Raw genomic sequence first — 12,629 nt, 5'->3', positions numbered from 1 at the left:
GTGTAAGTTGGGTCTCTCTCCTTCCACCTCTATGTGGGTTCTGGGGATTGAGTACAGGTTGCTAAATTCATATGGCAAGTGCCTTTACCCACTGAGCCACCTGTGGGCTTCATGGTTCCTATTTTCTACATTAGAGCTATTTCCTCTTGTGTGTGTGTGTGTGTGTGTGTGTGTGTGTGTGTGTGTTTAGACATTCTGCATGTATTCAAAATCAAACCTAAGCCCTTGTGCACCATTCGGCTACACTTCAGTTCACAAGGGGAGAAAGGAAGAGGAAAGGAAGTCCGCAGAGAAAAGAGAACCAGGCTCCGGTTTTGTTTGTTTTGAGAGGTTTCCTGGCTGTCCAGGAACTCGTCCTGTGGCCCAGGTTGGATTAAAAGGGCGCACCCCCACACCTGCTCACTTTTTTCTTTTAATTCAATATTTTCAGGTACTGGAGAGAGAGTGATTAAGAAGCCTGTCCGCTCTTCCAGAGGGCTGGTTCAATTTTCAGCACCCAAATGCTGGCTTTCCATCACCTGTGGCTCCAGTTCCAGATAGGGTGCATTCTGGCCTCCTCAGACATCAGGCATGCGCACTGCATACACATATACCTGCAGGTAAAACACATAATAATAAAGATTCACTTCTCTCTCTGTGTGTGTGTGTGTGTGTGTGTGTGTGTGTGTGTGCAGATGGACTTGAATACACATCTGTGTAAGTGCATGTAAGAGTCCCATGTGAGTGCTATGGAGGTCAGAAGAGGGTGTCGGGTCCCCTGAAGCTGTAGTTATGGGCAGTTATGAATCACCAGACATGGGTGTTGGGGATGGAATTTGGGTTCTTGCATGCTCTTAACTACTGAACCATCTCAGCCGCCTCTCCATTTTGCTTGTTGGTTTGTTTCTTTCTGAGACAAGGTCTCGCCTAGCACAAACTGCCACTGAACGCGCTGTAGTCAGAGAGGACCATGAGCTTCTGGTTCTCCTGCCTCCATCCTTTGAGTCCTGGAATTGCAGACCTGTGCTACCATGCCTTCTTCGTGTGGCCCGAGGACTGTGTGCACAGCATCGACTCTGCCAACTCCACTACATTCCCATTCTATGAAGCTATTTTATCATAGCTGCTTAGGTTGAATTCAATTCTGCACTTATTTGTAGGGGTTTGCCATGCATCGTTATTAATTAAGTTCATGGAATATGAGAGAAGGGCCATAAAAAGAATGATGAATTCAACATATATTATTCTGACAATGGAAAGGATATTTTTTAGGCCACACTAAAAGCAATAATTTATTATGACTAGACATAATGAGTAAATTCTTTAAACTTTTTCATAATCTAAGTGATAAGGGAGTGTGAGACAAAAGATTTAAATTTGTGTTTAATTTACATTGTGATATTGACATTGATGGAACTGATATAATCATAATACACCACAGTGACGGCAAAGGCAAATTGGCTGATGTATAATTGATTCAGAATATTACCATTAATCAGAGTATGATCCAGCACTGGGAGGAGGGGTGGGAGGACTAGTACTTGGGAGGAGTGGGGGAGGACTAGTACTTGGGAGGAGGAGTTGAAGGACCAGCAGTTGGGAGGAGTGGGAGGATCAGCAGTTGGGAGGAGGAGTGGGAGGACCAGGAATCCAAGGTCATCCTCAGCTATGTAATGGGTTCCAGACTGGTCAAGGTTACAAGACTGTGTTAAAAAGTAAAGACACCCTCACTAATAAACATGGAGGTCCACACCTGTGGTCCCAGAGTTTGTGAGGTGGTGGCAGGAGGATAAGGCGATCAAGTTATAGGATAGGGGCCTCGGGGATGGCTTAGCAGTAAATGTGCTTGCTATCACTCTCACAACCTGATTTTAATCTTTAGGACCCACAGTATGGAGGGAGACCTTCGCCCTCAGAAAGAAGTCCTCCGACCTTCAGATCCATGCTAAGGCCTGCACACGCCCCTACATACACACTCACACACATACAAATAAATTAAAGGGCTGGTGAGATGGCTCAGTGGGTAAGAGCACCCGACTGCTCTTCCAAAGGTCTGGAGTTCAAATCCCAGCAACCACATGGTGGCTCACAACCATCCGTAACAAGATCTGACACCCTCTTCTGGAGTGTCTGAAGACAGCTACAGTATACTTACATATAATAAATAAATAAATCTTAAAAAAAAATACAAAAACAAAAAAAAATAAATTAAAAAAAAAGTTCTAGGAAACCTTTTTTTTTCTGGAATGAGGCAGAGATTTCTCTCAGCATGCTTATTTTATGTGGGGATGACAGATTGGGCTGCTGTGACCCTGCAGACAATGGGCATTCTGTATTGTCATGTAGAGCCTTACACTGTTGTGCATGGCAGGGGAGATACTGTGCTGCCCTCCAGCGTGTTTTAGCCTCTCCTTATTTGGTTATAGCCACATAACTGAAGTGGGATTAACTCTATAGACAGAATGTTTAAATGTTAATTTTTAAATGTAACCTGAATGGAAGAATTTTGGAGCAAGAGATAGAATTAGCCCATGAGATGGTTTGTATATGCTTGGTCCAGGGAGTGGCTTTCTTGGAGTAGTGTGCCCTTGTTGGAGTAGTGTGTCACTGTGGGTATGGGTTTTAATACCCAGTCCTACCTGCCTGGAAGCCAGTATTCTGCTAGCAGCCTTCAGATGAAGATGTGGAACTCTCAGCTTCTCCTGTACCATGTCGGCCCCGACCATGCTATTCTCCTGCCTTGATGATAATAGACTAAAACTCTGAACCTGTAAGCCAGCCCCGATTAAATGTTCTTTATAAGAGTTGCTTTGGTCACAGTGTCTGTTTACAGCAATAACTAAGACAGAAGTTGGTACCAGGAGTCGGGTTTACTGTGATGGGCCTTAACATGTGGATTTTTGGGACTTTAGATTTGTAAAGTATTGGAATGCTTTAAGTGGGGCTTAATGGGCTATCATAGAAGGAAGATGAAAGACTTTGTTGCTGTGAATGATTTGAATTGTGCCAACCTGGACCAAGTGGAGAAGAATTTCAGTATGTGGCCTAGAGACTGTTTTTGTGGAATTTTGGTGAAGAATGTGGCTGCTTTTTGTCATTGTCTGAAGAGTCTGCCTGAGTGGCTAAGGTGAAGAGATTTAGATTAATTGCTTTGAAAAGGAGTCTCAAGACAGCCTGGTGTAAATTCTGTTGTGTGGTTATTAAAGTTGAATCTTATGAAGAACATTTTAATGAAAAGGAGTAAGTTGAGAAAGGAAAGGGTTCGATTAAAGGGACACCAGGAAGTAGAACAGAGCTGAATCCTATGCTCTAGAAGATACTACATTAAGGGAGCATGGCAGCATCCAGGCAGGCATGGTGCAGGTGGAGCTGAGAGTTCTACATCTTCATCTGAAGGCTTCTAGTAGAATACTGGCTTCCAGGTAACTAGGGCTAGGGTATTAAATCCTACGCCTGCAGTAACATAGGTACTCCAACAAGGTCACTCCTCTAAATAATGCCACTCCCTGGGCAGAGCAGGTACAAACCATCACAGCCCACTTGACTATAAAGTGAAAGCAGGGTCAAAATATTCCCATCTTTAAGGGATTATAAAAATAAGTTTCTAGCTGAGTGGTGGTAGTGTCCACATTTAATCCCAGCATTCAGGAGGCAGAGGTAGGTGGATCTTTGGTCTACAGAGTGAATTCCAAGACAGCCAAGGCTACACAGAGAAACCCTGTCTTGAAAAACCAGAAAAACAAACTCCTGTGTTTTGAAATTCGAAAACAGGGCTACAAGGAAAATTGCTGGTTAGATTTCCTTAAGAGTGTTCGCCTGTGTTTGTCTGTTAGAAGCTTTGCCTTCCAAACCAGAAACCATTGGTTTTCTTTTTTTTTTTCTTTTTCTTTTTCTTTTTCTTTTTCTTTTTCTTTTTCTTTTTCTTTTTCTTTTTCTTTTTCTTTATCTTTTTACTGTGTGTGTTGTATGCATGTGCCTCAGCTTCCTTCATATCTATATATTGACCTTGAATGTAGGAACTAAGAATGCCAGACTAGATGCCACCAGTCTTTTCTGACACTGATGCCCCCGGTATACCTTGTCTCACAGGCTCAATTGTCAATAAGGAATGGAGGTTCTGGGTGGCCTGTCTTATGTATGGATTAGTTGACAGGCAAAGCTATGACCCCCTGGTGGAGGTGAAGAGACTCTGGATACAGCGGACTTGGAAGAGAGAAGGGGGGGGGGCTGGAGAGATGGCTCAGTGGTTAAGAGCACCAACTGCTCTTCCGAAGGTCCTGAGTTCAAATCCCAGCAACTACATGGTGGCTCACAACCATCCGTAATGAGATCTGACGCCCTCTTCTGGTGCATCTGAAGACAGCTACAGTGTACTTAGATATAATAATAATTAAATCTGAAAAAAAAAAAAAAAAAAGGAAGAGAGAGAGGGAGCAAAATTTTATACTCGGTTTGAATTTAACCTGCCAAGTACAGACAGGTCTGTAAAGAGGTTTGTGAGCAGGGAAAGCCAGGCATAACGCTGTATGCCTATAATCTCAGCACCTGAGAGATTGAAGCAGGCAGATCAGGAGTTCAAGGCTCACCTCAGATACATACAGAGTTTGAGGTCAGGTCGGGCTACTTGAGAGTCTGTCTCAAAAAACAAGGAGTGCAGGATTAGGGAGAAGAAGAGAAAGAGAACACAGAGAAACAGGATTGAGGTTGGAGGAAGAAATAAAATAAAAGTGTTTCTTAATTTTTTTATTTTTATTTTTTTTTTACTTAAAGCCAGGTAATTGTGACTCCCCTTTAACCCTTGCACTTGGGAGGCAGAGGCAACTGGACCTCTGAGTTAGAGGTCAGTCTGGTCTACAGATGGGAGTTCCAGGACAGCCAGAGCTACACAGAGAAACCCTGTCTTGAAAAAAAGTTATTTTCTGTGTATGTATGTGTGTACTTTGTGTATGTGTGTATCTCAGAAGACAACTTTCAGGAGTCAGTTCTCACCTTTGACCTTGTGGAGGAGGCAGGGTCCTTCTTGTTTCTCTGGCTACTATGCTGCACACTCCAGGCTAGCTGCTCCTTGAGCCTCTGGGCCACTCTTCAGTCTTTGCATCCCACTTCACAGCAGGAGTCCTGTGATGACAGAGGAGTAGTGCCATGGGTCCTGGGATGACAGGGGAGTGGTGCCATGCGTCCTGAGATGACAGGGGACTGGTGCCATGGGTTCTGATATGACAGGGGAATAGGGTCACAGGTTCTGAGGATCGGCCTCGGCTTGCTTGGCTTGCAGGTCTAGTGATCATGCCAACTGAGCCATCTGCCTGGCTCACAGTGAAATTGGGAAGAATCATATCATATCTTGTATGTTAATGAGAATATCTGTCTGTCTGTCTGTGCACCACAGGAATATTGGCGGCCTGCTGAGGTCAGAATGTGGTGACAGATCTCCCAGAACTGGAGCCATGGACAGTTGTGAGCCACCGCATATGGGTAGTAAGGAATTGAATCTGGGTCCTCTTCAAGGGTAATAAGTGCTTCAAACCACTGAGCCACCATTCCAGCTCTTCTTTCTAGATTTTTAATCTTCTTACAGAAAAATGAGGCAGCATTCCTGTCAAAGAACAAGGGAGCCTTTAGAATTCGTCATGATTTCTGGCCATCACCATATGTAACACCTCTGATGGAGTTCAAGCCTTGGAGTGCTGTTAACTACTTGAATTCCTCATGCTTGGCTTCAGCCTGATCTCCACAGGACTGTGAGGTTATGCCTAATGATAGATACATGTGGTTGCTAAACCCAGGAAATATAAGCTAGTGTGGCTGACTCAAGCCCTGTTCTGTTCTTGTATTTGTGAACCACTCATACAGCATTATGGGCAAAGCCCTACACAAGACACAGGTGAGCTAGTCAGTTAAGGTGTACTAGTCATTCAGGTAAGAGCACTGACTGCTCTTCAGAAGGTCCTGAGTTCAAATCCCAGCAACCACATGATGACTCACAACCACTCATAATGAGATCTGACACCCTCTTCTGGTGTGTCTGAAGACAGCTATAGTGTACTTATGTATAATAATGAATAAATCTTTGTGCCAGAGTGAGTAGGGACTAAGCGAGCAGGGCCGACCAGATCAAGTGGCATTGACCAGAGCAAGCAGAGGTCCTAAATTCAATTCCCAGCAACCACATGAAGGCTCACAACCATCTGTACAGCTACAGTGTACTCATATATTAATAAATAAATAAATCTTAAAAAAAAAACGGCTTGAGAGAAATAAGTAGTATCGAGAAAGGAAAGACTATTAATTATTATTATTATTATTATTATTATTATTATTATTATTTTCTGTCCTACAGGGCCTCATGAATACTTAGGCAAGCATTCTACTACTGATTTATATCCCCAATCCTGTGCAAAGGAAAAAGCTGCGTTCTTCTGATAGACAGCATGGTAGGTAAAGGCACTTGCCATTAAGCCTATTGATCTGAGTTTGATCCTCAAAGCCCACACCGTGGAAGGAAGAACCAATTTCTACAAGTTGATGTCTGACTTTGCAAGAATGAGGGCCTGAATTCCATCACCAAACCCTATGTAAAAATGCCAGGCTTGGAGGCTTGCAAGCCCCTGGCTGGCTGGGGAGGTGGAGACAGGAGGATCTCCAGGGCTCACGGGCTAGCAATCCAACCTAACTGGTGAGCTCCAGGTCAATAAGAGACCGTGTTTCAATAGAGGTGGATGGTGCTCCCGAGATGACCCCCAAGACTGTCCTCTGTCCTACACACACACACACACACACACACACACACACGTACACCTACACAAACAGGAACATATCCATACATATACTTGATAAACAAATGAATGCAGCAGTGAGGAAACAACATCTAATCTGAAACCTAAAAACTAAGAAGGAATAAGCCACGCAAAGTCCAGGAGAAGAGTCTTCAGGACAAAGGAGACAGCAAGCGTCGAGGCCTCAAGGAGGAAAACTATCCTTCTGAAGTATGAAAAGCAGTGCAGGGGCTGGTGAGATGGCTCAGTGGGTAAGAGCACTGACTGCTCTTCCAAAGGTCCGGAGTTCAAATCCCAGCAACCACATGGTGGGTCATAACCATCTGTAACAAGATCTGATGCCCTCTTCTCTAGTGTCTGAAGACAGCTACAGTGTACTTACATATAATAAATAAATAAATCTAAAAAAAAAAAAAAAAAAAAAGAAAAGCAGTGCAGTTGAGGCCCCGCAAGAGTAGTTCCTGAGGGCTGGAGAGATGGCTCAGCAGTTAAGAGCGCCGACTGCTCTTCTGAAGGTCCTGAGTTCAAATCCTAGCAACCACATGGTGGCTCACAACCATCTGTAATGAGATCTGATGCCCTCTGCCCTCTTCAGGGGTATCTGAAAACAGCTTCAGTGTACCATATAATAAATAAATAAATCTTTAAAAGAGTAGTTCCCGAATGTTCTATTTACTTGATATGAAATGTGCAGAGTAGGTAAGTCCGGGGAGCCAGAGGGCAGATCGGCTATAGGAAGTAATGGGAGGATGAGGAAGAATATATATATATATATATATATATATATATATATATATATATATATATAGTGTTGGATGGTTGGATGGTTAGGTGGGTGATTAAAGTGTTCTGAAATTGCCGGGCGAAAGTGGTCAATGCCTTTAATCCCAGCACTCAGGAGGCAGAGGCAGGCGGATTTCTAAGTTCGAGGCCAGCCTGGTCTACAAAGTGAGTTCCAGGACAGCCAGGGCTACACAGAGAAACCCTGTCTCGAAACAAACAAACAAACAAACAAAAAGTTCTGAAATTAAAGAGCAATGATGTTAAAAACGATGTTAAAGAACTCTAACTACCCTAAAGCCATTGTATACTTTACTTGTGTGATTTAATCTGAGGCTACATGGCAATTATGATGTTTTTAGAAAGACAATGTAATTGACATCAGTGTAACTAGGGGTCCAAAATGGCTTACACAGAATTCATTTCCTGGAAAGTAGAATGTGGTCCTGAAAAGCCTGCAGCAGTTTAATTTTACTCACAGACTCTTTGCATATCTAGTAGTCATGTTCCCATTTTTAGCATGTAGCAAACAAATTGTAACTATTTTAGTCACTTCTTGTCCCCTTGGATAAGATCAACTGTAACTCTTTTAAACAAGAGTGGAATATTTAAGATTATAGATCAGCTAAGAGTAGTTGGTACTGTAACCCTAGCACTTGGGAGGCAGAGGCAGGCAGATCTCTGAGTTCCAGGCCAGCGAGTCCCTGTTTCAAATACACACACACATACACATATGCATACATTAATGTTGTAGTTGGGTAATCTGTGATGGTGGTGCATACAGTGTTCAGGTAGGATTTCAAATTTGGGGCTATCTGAAATACATAGCAAGATTCTGTCTCAAGAACAATTAAGAATGAGATGATTATGGCTTTTGTAAGCCATACCATATATACTTTGTGGCAAAATCTGGATTTTCACGGTTCTGTTAGATTTTTCAATTTGTATTTATATATTGATTGTAAAGTAAGTTTTTGTTGTCTGGCTGAGCTGGCATTACTAAGTCATTGTTCAACACATTTCTCAATAATTTGAGTCTCTCATTCACTAGCACTTTCAGATTTTATCAATACCCTCGAACACCCTTAAAGCAGAGCGCCTCTCTAAAAGAACAAGGTAAAATAAAATTAATGTAGGTAAGTTCCTGTTGGTTTTCTTCCATGGGTTTTCCTGGGGGAGGGAAAGAGTGGGACAAGGTATTTGCAGCATGGTGCTAAATGCTCCCTGCAGAAAGCAAATGTGTTTCCGATTCTCAGTTCTCCTAATGTCTGTAGCCGGCTTGCAGCATCCTGGAGGATTCCCAAGTCACTCCACAGCAGGATCCACATGGGAACAAACCAGCACCGCAGAACCCCAAGGCGCGGAGGAGAGCCCGGGAAGGGCCACATTCGGATTGGCGCATCCTAACTCTCCGCCATCCTACCTGGGCCCCGCCCACCGCGCCCCTCGCCTCCGCGCAGTCTCCATGGTGACTGCCCGCCCCGCCTCCTCCTCGTCTCCGCTTCGCAGCCCCTCTCGCCCCTCCCCCCGCCCGGCGCCGCTCAGGGGAGAGGGGGTGGGGCAGGGGGGCGGGGACAGGATGCAGGCGAAGAGGAAATCGGCGGCGCGACGCCCGCTGCTTATTGGCTGGCGAGTCCCGGAGCGAGAAGCCCCGCCTCCCCGGCGAGGGTCACGTGATCCCTTTCAAAGATGGCCGCCCTGTTGTTTTGATGAATAATACTTGGTGGGGCGAGGGGGTAAGAGTAGGGTTGGAGGGGTAGGAGGATTTACGCTTCCAGCGAGAGCGTCGCCAGTCCCGTCCCTCCCCCGCCCCCCACCAGGGTTCTCGCGTGGAGGCGGGGCGAGCCTGGCCTGCTTTTAGAGGGGAGGGGCTTCCCGGTCCGGTGCTGGGCTCTGCCTGGGCTGCTGTGGGGTCGCCGCGCCTCGGGGGCATCCAGTGTGCAGCGGAGCCGTTCCCGCCAGGGCCCAGGGGTGGGACCCGGAGCAGGGTCTGCGGGAGAGAAAAAACGCAGCTGCCGCGTCACCGCCACGAAGACACGGCGCGCAGCGGGCACGAGCCGAGCTGGAGACCGCGCCGCCCGCCCTGGGTAACCTGGGAAGCTGAGGGGAGTCCGTGGCGCCCGGAGAGGACCCCGTCGCGGTGGCCGTGGCCAGAGGCGGCAGCTCTGGGCGCTTGCAGCTGGAGGAGGCTGCGGCGGTGCGAGCGGCCGAAGCCAAGACGATTCAGTGCCTCGTGTTCTTAGTTTTTAACCTCTGACTATGCAATTCTGAAACCTCCCCCATTGGGGGACCAGACAGCCCGATAGATACCTTCCACTCTCCTTTGCTCCCGCCCTGGTCTCAAGAACTGAAGGATCTCTCTAACGCCTTTCACCATTAAGAGGAAAGCGATGGAGGAGCTGAGCGCTGACGAGGTGAGGAGGCTGGGGCGTGGGGGGGGGGCACCTTGAAAGGATTTCTTGGCAACTCTTTGGCGCTTTGGACGGGGACAGATTTTGCCCTAGTGGTGTCGGGCTTTTGGGATTGGGGAGGCAACGGAGATGGCATTTTCAGGAATAATGAAATATAATGAAAGTAGTCATTCATCATCAGGTTGGCTGTATTGTAAGAAGCCCTTGCTCCACTTTGGGCTACCGTCTCAGTATGTTTACTCGATCACTCAAATTCTCCCGAGATAGAGAATGCAAGAGGGTCTCTCGTTTTATTCTCCTTTATTCTCTCTTGTTTCTTCATTCGGAACTCCACTCGCTTTTCTTTCTTTTAGGGACTGAAAACGGGGGTGGGGTGGTAGGAAGCATCTTGAAGGTGTTCAATCTTTTTAAAAGGGTGTTCAAGAAAGAGGGACGAGGGACACGATTTAGATCGTGGTATATTGTGTATGTCTGTGTCTTCAGGGGTTTTAAAGAACAATTTTGCATAAAATCATAATGTTTAATGGCTGTTTTAAAAGGAAGGATTTGAAATCCCAGATACATGTGGCCATTTCATTGTATAAATTATCAAAGGTACCTTTGTGTTTGAGAGGTAGTTACAGATTCCTTGAGATTAACATTAACAAAGTGTATATCCTTAATAGTTAAAAAAGATTTCAGTTAAATTACACTAATTTAACAGATTCCTAATGACTTCTGGTATTCTGTATTATTTTACTTTTGTCAGGACCCCTCCCCCTTAAACTTGAGTTGTACTGTGTGGGATCCTCAGAAAAGCAGAGGCAGTTAGGGAACTAGGGGTCTAGGGGTTTCTGTGACTAGTTTTACAAATTGAAAGCATTCTTTTCGAGACACCCCCCCCCCCCCGCTGGCTTAATTTCTTCCCCTGCTTCCAATAAGCTTCCCCTGCAGTATTACGAAAGTTGTCGTCATCTGTCATCAGGTCAGTTGGAAGAGGCCCATGCTCCACTTTTGGCTATGGTCTCCTCATGTTTATTTACTCACTAAAATTCTCCAGGGATGGAGCATGCGTATACGTGGGTGAAGGGTCAGGTAGGGGGGGAAAAATCTTGTGACTTGTGATATACTTCAGTTGTTAAGTCAGAATTGTTAATTTTGAGTCAGCTAACTTGGTTTTCCTCAACTACAGCAGGAGTGTAGTCTTAAATCAGAAAAGCCCTGAGCAGTTTCAGGAAATATCAGGAGATCAGCTTAGAAATTATTGGTTTTATGTAGTTTAAAAAAGCATCCTCTCCTTTTCCTTTCATTCTAAAGAAACAGTGTGTTTTTTTGTAGTCCTTTACTTCTAAAAAGTACTATGATTTGTAAATAGTTCTTGGTTTAGCAGCCATTACGGATTTGATCTTCAGTAATTTTTTTTTCAAACCACTAAAGTGTACAGACTGGTCAAAGATACCATATAATCTGGAAGGTATCTCTTCATTTTGCTCAGTTCTTGAGATGGTGTAACTCTTTTAGTGACCATAAAAGGAACATGTATAACCTTTGCGGAAGAAATGGAAGAAATTTATTTCAAGGTCAACAGAACACTAAAATGTATATGAAAAATTAAATTCACTAAAGCAGGATTAGTATAAAGATATTTTCAACAAATTAGTTGGCTTGACCACAGTGACAGTACAATTACTAGTCATTTTATTCTCATTAGAAGCCAGAACAAAAATCTCTTTAAAAAGTTTTTTTTTTCTTTTTTGACTCTCACTGTAGCCCTGGCTGGTTTCCAACTCACAGACACCTACCTGCCTCTGCCTTGAGTGTGTACCAGTGTGCCCAGCTTTAATCAAGTTTCCTTAATTCAGAATTAGGTGTGCATTTCTCAACTGAGATGTTTCCAAAGGTGTTTGTGCCCTTTTTTGGTTACTCTGGTAGTAAAAACTTGTATCACAGATGTTGTAGGTCATGTTGATTTGGTTAAAAAATATATTACACATGTGTCTTATTGACAGTACAATGATACATTTCAGAATTAAAACACACTGAAGCGATCTCACTGTAAGTTAGGAACTTGGATTAAATCAGAGTTTCATACTTTAACAAAATGAAAATATATGTGAATACTGTCTAGAAGAATAAAAACTGGTTTAACCAGACCAGGTCCCTCTCTCATGGGTCACCTTGACTTCTTTTACTTCTTTCTGTGTATTTGAAAGGGTTGTTTATCTGCATGACTGTGTTATTTACGTAGTGCTTTATGGTGAGTTTCCGGAACAGAGCTGTGACTAAGATCAACCCCTTGAAGAATTTACATTCCACGCCATCATTGTTTACACTGCATTCATGCTATAGCTAGCTACTCATGTGGTGTTCTCTTGGACCAAGGCAGTGCTGTAAGGAGAGCAGATGGTTTAAACTGATTCTCAGCAGTGCTGATGAAATTGCTTTGAAATGATTTGTACCTTTCTCAGCTCCTTTTCTCTATTTCTTCTAAATTTTTATGACCTACTTCTGAGATGTCCCTGGCTGGGACTTGGGGTGTGCTCTAAATTTTAGAAGAGTGTTCACTTCAGTATTCTTCCCAAATGCAGCATATATGACCTTGGATTCTTATTGATTTTTTTTTAAAGATTTATTTATTATATGTAAGTACACTGTAGCTGTCTTCAGACACTCCAGAAGAGGGAGTCAGATCTTGTTAAGGATG

General features: G+C 44.1%; 1 protein-coding gene across 2 annotated transcripts in view; it reads left to right on the top strand.

The window, feature by feature from the left end:
* The first annotated feature begins 9,222 nt into the window (after positions 1-9,222).
* Positions 9,223-12,629, top strand: part of Ube4b (ubiquitination factor E4B) — a 91,639-nt gene continuing 88,232 nt past the window's right edge. For both annotated transcript variants that reach the window (XM_021199526.2, XM_029539503.1), the window contains exon 1: positions 9,223-9,949. In XM_021199526.2, coding sequence (XP_021055185.1) covers positions 9,926-9,949 — 24 coding nt within the window. In that variant the 5' untranslated portion in view covers positions 9,223-9,925. The remainder of the gene's footprint in view (positions 9,950-12,629) is intronic.

Source organism: Mus pahari, chromosome 6 (genome assembly GCF_900095145.1).
Source record: "Mus pahari chromosome 6, PAHARI_EIJ_v1.1, whole genome shotgun sequence".
NCBI classification, from domain to species: Eukaryota; Metazoa; Chordata; class Mammalia; order Rodentia; family Muridae; genus Mus; species Mus pahari.
The sequence above is the reverse complement of the archived record's forward strand: the minus strand, read 5'-3'. Positions and strand labels throughout refer to the sequence as shown.